General features: G+C 54.6%; 1 protein-coding gene across 1 annotated transcript; it reads left to right on the forward strand.

Annotated features, from left to right (window-relative positions):
• The first annotated feature begins 2,689 nt into the window (after window positions 1-2,689).
• cfap126 (cilia and flagella associated protein 126) lies at window positions 2,690-13,705 on the forward strand. The gene is made up of 5 exons (XM_063037365.1): window positions 2,690-3,136; window positions 3,284-3,355; window positions 3,902-3,982; window positions 12,939-13,112; window positions 13,349-13,705. The coding sequence occupies exons 1-5, from the start codon at window positions 3,110-3,112 to the stop codon at window positions 13,631-13,633; spliced, it is 639 nt and encodes a 212-aa protein (XP_062893435.1). The 5' UTR covers window positions 2,690-3,109; the 3' UTR covers window positions 13,634-13,705.

Consider the following 13,705-nt stretch of genomic DNA (forward strand, 5'->3'; position numbering starts at 1 on the left):
CTTATGAAAACAGGTTGAGTGAACTTGGCCTTTTCTCCTTGGAGCGACGGAGAATGAGAGGTGACCTGATAGAGGTGTATAAGATGATGAGAGGCATTGATCGTGTGGATAGTCAGAGGCTTTTTCCCAGGGCTGAAATGGCTAACACGAGAGGGCACAGTTTTAAGATGCTTGGAAGTAGGTACAGGGGAGATGTCAGGGGTCAGTTTTTTACACAGAGAGTGGTGAGTGTGTGGAATGGGCTGCCAGCGACGGTGGTGGAGGTGGAAACGATAGGCTCTTTTAAGAGACTCCTGGATGGCTACATGGAGCTTAGAAAAATAGAGGGCTATGGGTAAAGCCTAGGTAGTTCTAAGGTTGGGACATGTTTGTCACAGTTTTGTGGGCCGAAGGGCCAGTATTGTGCTGTAGGTTTTCTATGAATATTTATTAGATTAGATTAGATTCAACTTTATTGTCATTGTGCTGAGAATATCTATATTTCCATGTGAAAAATGTCACTTTTACAACTACTCCCTCCCACCATCTCTCTTTATCCCCCCACACCGTCTCTCTTCAACTCCCACTCCGTCACCGTCTCTCTTCACCCCCCCACCCCGTCACCATCTCTCCACCCAGCCCGTCACTATCTCACCCCCCCACCCTGTCAACGTCTCACCCCCCACCCTGTCACCGTCTCACCCCCCCACCCTGCCACTGTCTCACCCCCCAACCTGTCACTGTCTCTCCACCCACCCCATCACTGTCTCACCCCCCATTCCGTCACTGTCTCTCTTCACACCCCCACCCTGTCACTGTCTCTCTTCACACCCCCACCCTGTCACTGTCCCTCTTTACCCCCCACCCCGTCACTGTCTCACCCCCCACTCCGTCACTGTCTCTATTCCCCCCCACCCTGTCACCTCTCTCCACCCACCCCGTCACTGTCTCACCCCCCCCAGCCTGTCACCGTCTCACCCCCCCACCCCGTCACTGTCTCACCCCCCCACCTTGTCACTGTCTCACCCCCCACTCCGTCACTGTCTCTATTCCCCCCACCCTGTCACCATCCCTCCACCCAGCCCGTCACTATTTCACCCCTTCACCCCGTCACCGTCTCACCCCCCCACACCGTCACTGCCTCTCTTCACCCCCCCCACCCCGTCACCGCCTCTCTTCATCCCCCCACACCATCACTGTCTCTCTTCACTCCCCCACCCCGTCACCGCCTCTCTTCACCCCCCCACCCCGTCAACGTCTCACCGCCTCACCCCGTCACTGTCTCACCCCCAACCTGTCAATGTCTCTCTTCACCCCCCACCCCGTCACTGTCTCTCCCCCCACTCCGTCACTGTCTCTCTTCACACCCCCACCCCATCACTGTCTCTCTTTACCCCCCACCCCATCACTGTCTCTCTTCACCCCCCCACCCCGTCACTGTCTCACCCCCTAGCCCGTCACTGTCTCTATTCCCCCCCACCCCGTCACTGTCTCACCCCCCCAGCCCGTCACTGTCTCTATTCCCCCCATCCCGTCACTGTCTTCACCCCCCACCCCGTCACTGTCTCTCCCCCCACTCCGTCACTGTCTCTCTTCACACCCCCACCCCATCACTGTCTCTCTTTACCCCCCACCCCATCACTGTCTCTCTTCACCCCCCCACCCCGTCACTGTCTCACCCCCTAGCCCGTCACTGTCTCTATTCCCCCCCACCCCGTCACTGTCTCACCCCCCCAGCCCGTCACTGTCTCTATTCCCCCCATCCCGTCACTGTCTTCACCCCCCACCCCGTCACTGTCTCACCCCCCAACTCGTCACTGTCTCACCACCCCACCCCGTCACTGTCTCTTCACCCCCCCACCCCATCACTGTCTCACCCCCTCACACCATCACTGTCTCTCTTCAACCCCACCCCGTCACTGTCTCCCCCAACCCCGTCACTGTCTCTCTCCACCCCGTCACTGTCGCTCTTCAACCCCCACCCCGTCACTGTCCTCACCCCCCCACCCCATCACTGTCTCACCCCCCACCCCGTCACTGTCTCTCTTCACCCCCCACCCCGTCACTGTCTCACCCTCCACCCCCCGTGACTGTCTCACCCCCCCACCCTGTCACTGTCTCTCTTCAACCCCCACCCCGTGACTGTCTCACCCCTCCCACCCCGTCACTGTCTCTCTTCACCCCCCCCACCCGTCACTGCCTCACCCCCCACCCCGTCACTGTCTCTCTTCACCCCCCACCCCGTGACTGTCTCACCCCACCACCCCGTGACTGTATCACTGCCCCCACCCCGTCACTGTCTCACCCCCCACCCCGTCACTGTCTCTCTTCACCCCCCCATCCCGTCACTGCCTCACCCCCCACCCCGTCACTTTCTCTCTTCACCCCCCCACCCCGTGACTGTCTCACCCCCCTACCCCGTCACTGCCTCACCCCCCCCGTCACTGTCTCGCTTCACCGCCCCGCCCCCCCCCGTCACTGCATCACCCCCCCGTCACTGTCTCGCTTCACCGCCCCGCCCCCCCCCCCCCCGCAGCCCGTCACTGTTGGAAATGTCCTGTGTGAACTGCTTTGCTGTTGCCGGGAGACGGCGTGGCGTTGCCGGGCGACGTGATGTAAACAATTCCAAATAAGGGATCGCCGTCAATGAGAGAGGTGGGAGAGAGAGAGAGAGAGAGAGGGATGAGAGAGAGAGAGAGAGAGAGGGATGAGAGAGAGAGAGAGAGAGAGAGAGAGAGAGAGAGAGAGAGAGAGAGAGAGAGAGAGAGAGAGGGATAGAGCAAGTGTGTGAGAGAGAGAGACTGAGAGGGAGAGGGTGAGGGTTAGAGAGAGACAGAGTGAAACGGAGAGTAAAAGAGAAAGCGGATTAGAGAGAGTCGGGTGAGAGAGAGAGTGATAGGAGAAGGAGAGGGTAGAGAGAAAGTGAGTGAGAGGGAGAGGGTTAGAGAGAGGAGAGAGAGGAGGGAAGAGGGAAGAGGACAGAAGGGCAGAGAGATTGGGGAAGAGAGTGAGGGTGGGAGAGAGGGGTAGAGAAAGAGAGAGAGAAGGGAAGGGAGTGAGGGGGGTGGATTGACTTGATCGGTTTGACCCGCACATCGGCCTCTCACTCCCCCCACCCCACCCCCCCACGATGGCGTACAGCTACCACGCCAACCAGGTGAGTGTCGGTGTGGACCAGGCGATCGGGGGGCCGAGGGGGTCCGTGGCCGGGGCGAGGGGAGGTGCGCGGAGTGTGTGTGTGTGTGTGTGTGGGGGGGGGTGGGTCACTGTCTCGTTTCACCCCCCTGCTCTCCCGTCTCCGCAGTACGAGGGAGCCTTCAACAGCAGCCGGATGAGCAGCTGGACCGTCCCCAAGACCCGCGATCAGACTTCGAAGGTAAGGGGGGGGGAGGGTGGCCGCAAGGGTGGGGGGGGGGAGCAGTGAGCGACGAGGGGCAAAGGTTGGGGGGGTGGGTGGGAGGGGTGAGCTGAACCTCAAGGTCTGGCTGCTGGAGATAGGTGGGGAAAGGGGAAACAACACACATAAGAGTAGCTGGTGAACGCAGCAGGCCAGGCAGCATCTCTAGCAAGAGGTGCAGTCGACGTTTCAGACCCCTCGTCAGGGTCTCGGCCCGAAACGTCGACTGTACCTCTTCCTAGAGATGCTGCCTGGCCTCCTGCGTCCACCAGCAACTTTGATGTGTGTTGCTTGAATTTCCAGCATCTGCAGAATTCCTGTTGTTTGGGGAAAGGGGGAAAGGCTGGTTTGGTCCTTACTTCAGGACCAAGGCTAAACTCCAGGGGAGTGACGATCAGAAGCTGCCCAGAGGGTGCGGAGGCTGAGCACATCGCCCGGAGTTCCGGGCCAGGGGAGACTGATGCTGATGACCCTCGGGTTAAATCCCCTGCCAGTGACCACCACTGCCTTTGCTTTCCCGTTCAGAAACCTAAATTTCGAGAAGGGTCGAGCTTCTTCATTGCAAACGATAAAGGATATCTGAAGCCAGGCGTTCCCCGATCGAAGGTGAGAAATGGGGGGGCGGGGGGAGGGAGGGAGAGAGAAAATGTATGTATGTGTGATGGGACAGTGTAGACAGACGGAGCTGCTCTCTGTATCTGTATCCTGAAAGTGTGTGATGGGACAGTGTCGTGGGAGCTTCACTCTGTATCTAAACCATGTCCTGGGAGTGTGTGATGGGGCAATATAAAGGGAGCTTCACTCTGTATCGAACCCGTGCTGTGTCTGCCCTGGGAGTGTGTGATGGGACGGTGTAGAGGGAGCTTCACTCTGTATCTGACCCGTGCTCTGTCTGCCCTGGGAGTGTGTGATAGGACAGTGTAGAGGGAATTACACTCTGTCTTTAACTTGTGTCCTGTGATTGTATGATGGGAAATTGTAGAGGGAGCTTCACTTTGTATCTAAACCATGTCCTGGGAGTGTGTGATGGGGCAATATAAAGGGAGCTTCACTCTGTATCGAACCCGTGCTGTGTCTGCCCTGGGAGTGTGTGATGGGACGGTGTAGAGGGAGCTTCACTCTGTATCTGACCCGTGCTCTGTCTGCCCTGGGAGTGTGTGATAGGACAGTGTAGAGGGAATTACACTCTGTCTTTAACTTGTGTCCTGTGATTGTATGATGGGAAATTGTAGAGGGAGCTTCACTTTGTATCTAAACCATGCCCTGTGATTGTGTGATGAGACCGTGTAGAGGGAGCTTCACTCTGTATCTGACCCGGGCTGTCCCTGTCATGGGAGTGTGTGATGGGACGGTGTAGAGGGAATTTCATTCTGTCTTTAACTTGTGTCCTGGGAGTGTGTGATGGGACAGTGTAGAAGGAGATTCACTCTGTATCTAACCCGTGCTGTCCCTGTCCTGGGAGTGTGTGATGGGACAGTGTAGAGGGAGTTTCACTCTGTATCTAACCCGTGCTGTCCCTGTCATGGGAGTGTGTGATGGGACGGTGTAGAGGGAATTTCATTCTGTCTTTAACTTGTGTCCTGGGAGTGTGTGATGGGACAGTGTAGAGGGAGTTTCACTCTGTATCTAACCCGTGCTGTCCCTGTCCTGGGAGTGTGTGATGGGACAGTGTAGAGGGAGCTTCACTTTGTATCTAAACCATGCCCCGTGGTTGTGTGGTTGGATCGTGTAGAGGCCCCCTCGGGCAGTGCATTCTCCCTCTGGTGGAGAAAGTTTAGATTCAGCTCACCTGAAACCTTCACCTTCTAGCCTTAGATGTACTCAACAATGAAAATAAAACCATTCCCCTCACACCCCCAGTACCCAGGGCATGCCCTCTTCTCACTACTACCATCAGGGAGGAGGAGGAGGTACAGGAGCCTGAAGACACACACTCAACGATTCAGGAACAGCTTCTTCCCCTCTGCCATCAGGGAGGAGGTACAGGAGCCTGAAGACACACACTCAACGATTCAGGAACAGCTTCTTCCCCTCCGCCATCAGGGAGGAGGTACAGGAGCCTGAAGACACACACTCAACGATTCAGGAACAGCTTCTTCCCCTCTGTCATCAGGGAGGAGGTACAGGAGTCTGAAGACACACAGTCAACGATTCAGGAACAGCTTCTTCCCCTCTGCCATCAGGGAGGAGATACAGGAGCCTGAAGACACACACTCAGCGATTCAGGAACAGCTTCTTCCCCTCTGCCATCAGGGAGGAGGTACAGGAGCCTGAAGACACACACTCAACGATTCAGGAACAGCTTCTTCCCCTCTGCCATCAGGGAGGAGGTACAGGAGCCTGAAGACACACACTCAACGATTCAGGAACAGCTCCTTCCCCTCTGCCATCAGGGAGGAGGTACAGGAGCCTGAAGACACACACTCAGCGATTCAGGAACAGCTTCTTCCCCTCTGCCATCCGATTTCTGAATGGACTTTGAACCCATGAACACTACCTCACTATTTTTAATATATTATTTCTGTTTTTTGCATGATTTAAAATCTATTCAATATACGTATACTGTAATTTATTTATTTATTTATTTTTTTCTCTCTGCTAGATTATGTATTGCATTTTGCTGCTGAGATAACAAATTTCACGTCACATGCCGGTGATAATAAAGCTGATTGTGATTCTCTCCACGCTGCATACCTCTAATAAGATAATCACCTTATCTGCTCTGCACAAAGACACCCAAACCAGCCCCACCCAGCCTGTCTTTATCCCCGTAAGACTCCAATCCCAGGCAGCGTCCCGAGGAATCTCCAGGGCAATTGCACCCTTCTCACTGCGCGGCGACCAGAACCCGTAGTCTGGCTGTAAGCAGTGCGCAGCAAAGCTCTGGGAGCACAGGAGAGATTCTGCAGGTACTCGTAATCTCGGCCAACGCACTCGAGATGGTGGGAGAACGTCTATCACAAACAGGATTAATACCACCGCCATATGTCGCGAAATTTGTTGTCTTTGTGGCAGCGGTTCCATGCAATACTTAATCATAAAAACTGTAAAATAAAGCCTGTATAATAAATATATGTAAAAAGTTAAATTAAGTAAGTCATGCAAAAAAAATAAGTAGTGAGGTGGTGTTCATGGGTTCAATGTCCATTTAGGAATCTGATGGCAGAGAGGAAGGAGCTGTTCCTGAATCGTTGAGTGTGTGTCTTCAGGCTCCTGTACCTCCTCCCTGATGGCAGAGGGGAAGAAGCTGTTCCTGAATCGTTGAGTGTGTGTCTTCAGGCTCCTGTACCTCCTCCCTGATGGCGGAGGGGAAGAAGCTGTTCCTGAATCGCTGAGTGTGTGTCTTCAGACTCCTGTACCTCCCCCCTGATGGCAGAGGGGAAGAAGCTGTTCCTGAATCGCTGAGTGTGTGTCTTCAGGCTCCTGTACCTCCTCCCTGATGGCAGAGGGGAAGGAGCTGTTCCTGAATCGCTGAGTGTGTGTCTTCAGACTCCTGTACCTCCTCCCTGATGGCAGAGGGGAAGAAGCTGTTCCTGAATCGTTGAGTGTGTGTCTTCAGGCTCCTGTACCTCCTCCCTGATGGCAGAGGGGAAGAAGCTGTTCCTGAATCGTTGAGTGTGTGTCTTCAGACTCCTGTACCTCCTCCCTGATGGCAGAGGGGAAGAAGCTGTTCCTGAATCGCTGAGTGTGTGTCTTCAGGCTCCTGTACCTCCTCCCTGATGGCGGAGGGGAAGAAGCTGTTCCTGAATCGCTGAGTGTGTGTCTTCAGGCTCCTGTACCTCCCCCCTGATGGCAGAGGGGAAGGAGCTGTTCCTGAATCGCTGAGTGTGTGTCTTCAGACTCCTGTACCTCCTCCCTGATGGCAGAGGGGAAGAAGCTGTTCCTGAATCGTTGAGTGTGTGTCTTCAGGCTCCTGTACCTCCTCCCTGATGGCAGAGGGGAAGAAGCTGTTCTTGAATCGTTGAGTGTGTGTCTTCAGACTCCTGTACCTCCTCCCTGATGGCAGAGGGGAAGAAGCTGTTCCTGAATCGCTGAGTGTGTGTCTTCAGGCTCCTGTACCTCCTCCCTGATGGCGGAGGGGAAGAAGCTGTTCCTGAATCGCTGAGTGTGTGTCTTCAGACTCCTGTACCTCCTCCCTGATGGCAGAGGGGAAGAAGCTGTTCCTGAATCGCTGAGTGTGTGTCTTCAGGCTCCTGTACCTCCTCCCTGATGGCGGAGGGGAAGAAGCTGTTCCTGAATCGTTGAGTGTGTGTCTTCAGGCTCCTGTACCTCCTCCCTGATGGCAGAGGGGAAGAAGCTGTTCCTGAATCGCTGAGTGTGTGTCTTCAGGCTCCTGTACCTCCTCCCTGATGGTAGCAATGAGAAGAGGGCACGTCCTGGGTGATGGGGGTCCTCAATGATGGACGCCACCTTTTTGAGGCATCGCTCCTTGATGCTGGGGAGGCCGGTGCCCGTGATGGAGCAGACTCAGTTTACAACTCTCTACCGCTTTTCCCCATCCTGGGCTGTGTCCTTTGCCGCCCCCCCCCACCCCCCATAACAGACGGTGACGCAGCCAGTTAGAACGCTCTCTGTAGACATTTGCGAGTGTCTTTAGTGAAGTAACAAAATCTCCTCAACCCCCCATGAAACGTGTTTGGCGTCGTGCCTTCCTCTGTGGCAGCGTCGACACGCTGGGCCAAGGGTAGACCATCAGAGAAAGTACCAGCTCAGGCAACGAGCAGTCGATGGTCTCGGCCGGAATCGTCGACTGTTCATTCACCTCCATGGACGCTGCCTGACCTGCCGAGTTCCTCCAGCGTTTCGTGTGTGTGTGGTTCAATGTTTCACAAATCAGTAGATTCACGTCCCATGACCTTTGAAGGAAAATCCACCACGTGCCTTTTCCAGGACATTGTCCGACTGTGTTGCCTCTTTCCGAGATCTGTGGACTGGAGCCCCCAAGTCCCTCTGTTCTTTAGCACCCCGTCGGGCCTCGCTATTATCGGCCTTCGCAAACTGTATCAATTCACTCTTCTCTGGATCATATTCCATTTGCCCACACCGCCCAGTTTCCGCAGCTGATCCGAGCTGTGGCCCTTGGGGCGGTCTGCCTCGCTGACCCTAACGCCAGTTTCCGTATCGACTGCTGCCTTGGTTATCCTACTGTGTCTTGTTCCACCGCGTCGGTGTAGGTCACAGACAGAATCAGCTCTAATGTCACCATCACACACTCCCGGGACAGGCACAGCACGGGCTAGATACAGAGTAAAGCTCCCTCTGTATTGCCCCATCACACACTCCCGGGACAGGCACAGCACGGGCTAGATACAGAGTAAAGCTCCCTCTGTATTGCCCCATCACACACTCCCAGGGGTACAGGTCAGATACAGAGTGAAGCTCCCTCTGCACTGTTCCATCACACACTCCCAGGACACGGTTTAGATACAGAATGAAGCTCCCTCTGCACTGTCCCATCACACACTCCCAGGACACGGTTTAGATACAGAATGAAGCTCCCTCTATATTGCCCCATCACACACTCCCAGGACACGGTTTAGATACAGAGTGAGGCTCCCTCTGCACTGTCTCATCACACTCTCCTGGGACACAAGTTAGAGACAGAGTGAACCTCCCTCTGCACTGTCCCATCACACACTCCCAGGACACTGTTTAGATACAGAGTGAGGCTCCATCTGCACTGTCCCATCACACACTCCCAGGACACGGTTTAGATACAGAATGAAGCTCCCTCTATATTGTCCCATCACACACTCCCAGGACACGGTTTAGATACAGAATGAAGCTCCCTCTATACTGTCCCATCACACACTTCCAGGACACGGTTTAGGTACAGAGTGAAGCTCCCTCTATATTGCCCCATCACACACTCCCAGGACACGGTTTAGATACAGAATGAAGCTCCCTCTATATTGTCCCATCACACACTCCCAGGACACGGTTTAGATACAGAATGAAGCTCCCTCTATATTGTCCCATCACACACTCCCAGGACACGGTTTAGGTACAGAGTGAAGCTCCCTCTATATTGCCCCATCACACACTCACAGGACACGGTTTAGACACAGAGTGAAGTTCCTTCTGTATTGCCCCATCACACACCCCAGGGGTACAGGTCAGATACAGAGTGAAGCTCCCTCTACACTGTCCCATCACACACTCCCAGGACACGGTTTAGACACAGAGTGAAGTTCCTTCTGTATTGCCCCATCACACACCCCAGGGGTACAGGTCAGATACAGAGTGAAGCTCCCTCTGCACTGTCCCACCACACACTCCCAGGACACGGTTTAGACACAGAGTGAAGTTCCTTCTGTATTGCCCCATCACACACTGCCAGGGGTACAGGTCAGATACAGAGTGAAGCTCCCTCTACACTGTCCCATCACACACTCCCAGGACACGGTTTAGATACAGAGTGAAGCTCCCTCTGCACTGTCTCATCACACTCTCCTGGGACACAAGTTAGAGTGAAGCCCCCTCGACACTGTCCCGTCATGAAATTTCTTGTGTTTGAGGCAGCAGTAGAATGCAATACATAATAACAGATAAAAACATGAATTAGAGTAAATGTGAATATATATAAAAATATAGACAATAGACAATAGGTGCAGGAGTAGGCCATTCAGCCCTTCGAGCCAGCACGGCCATTCACTGTGATCATCCACAATCAGTATCCAGTTCCTGCCCTATCCCCATAACCTTTGATTCCGCTATCATTAAGAGCTCTATCTAACTCTTTCTTGAAAGCATCCAGAGACTTGGCCTCCACTGCCTTCAATATATATATATATTCTTACTGTAATTCACAGATTTTTAAAGAATTAAATTTAAAAAGTAGTGCAAAAATAGAATTTTAAAAAAGTAGTGAGGTATATTCGTGGGTTCAATGTCCATTCAGAGATTGGATGGCAGAGGGGAAGAAGCTGTTTCTGAATCGCTGAGTGTGTGTCTTCAGGCTCCTGTACCTCCTCCCTGATGGCAGAGGGGAAGAAGCTGTTTCTGAATCGTTGAGTGTGTGTCTTCAGGCTCCTGTACCTCCTCCCTGATGGCAGAGGGGAAGAAGCTGTTTCTGAATCGTTGAGTGTGTGTCTTCAGGCTCCTGTACCTCCTCCCTGATGGCAGAGGGGAAGAAGCTGTTCCTGAATCGTTGAGTGTGTGTCTTCAGGCTCCTGTACCTCCTCCCTGATGGCAGAGGGGAAGAAGCTGTTCCTGAATCGCTGAGTGTGTGTCTTCAGGCTCCTGTACCTCCTCCCTGAAGGTAGCAATGAGAAGAGGGCACGTCCTGGGTGGTGGGGGTCTTTAATGATGGACGTCGCCTTCCTGAGTCATCGCTGCCTGGAGACGTCCTGGATTTTATGGAGGCTAGTGCCCGTGTTGGAGCTGACTGAGTTTACAACTTTCTGCAGCTTACTTCGATCCGGTGCAGTAGCACCCCCCCCCACCCTCCCCCCTCCCCGTCCACCCGCCCTCCACCCCAGACGATGATGCAGCTGTTAAGAACGCTCTCCGCGGTGCATCTGAAGAAAATTCCACGCATCTTTGGTGACAGACCAAATCCCCTCAAACTCCTAATGAAACATGGCTGCTGTCTTTGTAGCTTCATCGGTGTGTTGGCTGCCGGTTAGATCCTCAGAGATATCGACACTTGAAACTTCCCACGCTTTCCACTCTGTTTGTCCACCTCACCCATGTCCACAGTGATTGTCTTCATTCACCTTTCGTCTTCATGCCATGGACCCCTACCATGAACTGCGGGAGGGGGTTTCTGTGAATGCCAGGTTGGGAACGCCTCGTCTAATTCTCCTGAATTAAGCCTGTATCCCTCTGCTCCTTCCCCATACCTGTTCAAGCAACTTTCAAACAAGTACAATCGTATCTGTCTCACCACTTTCCAACCAGGCATTCACAGACCACCTCCCCCGCCCCACCCCAGACACAAAGACAGCAGTTAATGTGTTTATTCATAATCAGCGTCTCCTGTCTCACTTCCCAAATCTGTGAGGCTGCTTTCTCACAGCAGGAGCTGACAGCATCCCGGAATCTCACCCAAAGTAGAAGTTTATTATCGGACGAGGTAAACTTCAGCCCGAGATACTCAGCAAATCTGTAGAACGATAACTGCAAACAGGAACTGCAAACTGTAAACAGGACCTGTAAACTGTAAACAAGCTGTGCAAATCCAGATAATAAATAAATAGGAATAAATAACGAGCGTGAAATAACAAGATAAAAGGGTCCTTAAATTAGTTTAGTTAGCCCCTTTTGTTCAAGAGCCTGATGTTTGAGGGGTAATAACTGTTCCTGAACCTGGTGGTGTGGGTCCTGAGGCTCCTGTACCTCCTTCCTGATGGTTGAGGGGTAATAACTGTTCCTGAACCTGGTGGTGTGGGTCCTGAGGCTCCTGTACCTCCTTCCTGATGGTTGAGGGGTAATAACTGTTCCTGAACCTGGTGGTGTGGGTCCTGAGGCTCCTGTACCTCCTTCCTGATGGTTGAGGGGTAATAACTGTTCCTGAACCTGGTGGTGTGGGACCTGAGGCTCCTGTACCTCCTTCCTGATGGTTGAGGGGTAATAACCGTTCCTGAACCTGGTGGTGTGGGTCCGGAGGCTCCTGTACCTCCTTCCTGATGGTTGAGGGGGTAATAACTGTTCCTGAACCTGGTGGTGTGAATCCTGAGGCTCCTGTACCTCCTTCCTGATGGTTGAGGGGTAATAACTGTTCCTGAACCTGGTGGTGTGGGTCCTGAAACTCCCGTACCTCCTTCCTGATGGTTGAGGGGTAATAACTGTTCCTGAACCTGGTGGTGTGGGTCCTGAAGCTCCCCCGTACCTCCTTCCTGATGGTTGAGGGGTAATAACTGTTCCTGAACCTGGTGGTGTGGGTCCTGAGGCTCCTGTACATCCTTCCTGATGGTTGAGGGGTGATAACTGTTCCTGAACCCGGTGGTGTGGGTCCTGAGGCTCCTGTAACTCCTTCCTGATGGTTGAGGGGGTAATAACTGTTCCTGAACCTGGTGGTGTGGGACCTGAGGCTCCTGTACCTCCTTCCTGATGGCAGCAGTGAGAAGAGAGCATGGCCTGGGTGGTGAGAATGTTTGATGACAGATGTTGCTTTTCTACGGCAATGTTTCATGCAGATGTGCTCAATGGTTGGGAGGGCTTTACCCATGATGTACTGGCCTGAATCCACTACCTTTCAGTAGGATTTTCCGCTCAAAGGATTGGTGTTCCCACACCAGGCTGAGATGCAACCAGTCAGCACACTTTCCACCACACAGCTATAGAAATGTGCCAAGGTTTTCGATGACCTGGCGATTCCTCTTAGAGGGCCCAGGAAGTAGAGGCACTGTCGTGCTTTCTGCGCAATCAGGCCGGGTCCAGGGGAGGCGAGGGATTTCACAGTGACTGCTCCCCTTCCAGTCGAGTCCCCGATCTCGTCCTCCCCCCCCCACAGCCCCTTCCTGTGCACAATTTGTACCCGGGTGAGTGGGGCAGGTCTTTTCTGGGGAGCCTCACCCTCCGTGTCTATGTCCACTTGTCTCCGCCCCCCACCCCTCAGGAGAACCCCTGGGGAACCTTCCTTGGAACCTGGCAGATGCCCCAGCGCATCCCGCAGCCTCGGCCCAACCTGACGGCCCGGAACAGCGCCGGCGCGGCCCGGCTGATCGACCAAGTGAAGTCGTCGCCGCTGTACAAAGCCAGCAACGGATTCGGACTGCAGGCGGCGTTCCCGGTAGGAGCGGACGGGGGTGGGGTGGGGAGGAGGGGTATGGCGGGTCATGGGTGAGGAGGTGAGGGGGGAGCCGCGCTGTGGAATGGGCGGATGGGGGTAGGCGGACAGAGAGGGTCTGTGAGGGGGCACAGCACAGTGGGGTGGGGGGAGTGCAGGGAGCCGGAGGGACACGGAGGGAGTCTTTTTCACTTTTCCTGCCCTCACTCTCATTCTCTGCCATTCCCCACCCCCCCAAGCACTGCGTGGAGCCGGTCCTGGAGGAGACCTTTGAGGAACGCTGCGCCCGGACCCAGGACACCCCGGCTCTCCCTCCCCGGCTGTCCGCGAGGCTCGGCGACCAGGAAGGAGACCCCGAGCCGACAGGGACCCCTCCTGCCCGGGTCGGCCCTTCACCCCCCGGGACGCAGGGCAGCGGGAGGGTCGCGACCCCTGGCGCCACCGGACGGGCGTCGGCCAGCCCGGGGGGCCCCCGGGAGAGCCCTGACCCTGCCCTCCGGTGCCGGAGCCCTCTGATTGGATGACCTGGCAGGGTTCGGGGGGCGGGGGGACTTGGCGATCTGTGGGGAAACGTTTAACCCAATAAAATTGTCGAA

Source organism: Mobula hypostoma, chromosome X1 (genome assembly GCF_963921235.1).
Source record: "Mobula hypostoma chromosome X1, sMobHyp1.1, whole genome shotgun sequence".
Lineage (NCBI taxonomy): Eukaryota > Metazoa > Chordata > Chondrichthyes > Myliobatiformes > Myliobatidae > Mobula > Mobula hypostoma.

Coding starts and splice junctions, on each gene's coding strand:
- cfap126 (XM_063037365.1), top strand. CDS start 3,110: ATGGCGTACAGCTACCACGCCAACCAG. Junction 3,356..3,901: donor CCCGCGATCAGACTTCGAAG/GTAAGGGGGGGG, acceptor TTTCCCGTTCAG/AAACCTAAATTTCGAGAAGG. Junction 13,113..13,348: donor GACTGCAGGCGGCGTTCCCG/GTAGGAGCGGAC, acceptor CACCCCCCCAAG/CACTGCGTGGAGCCGGTCCT.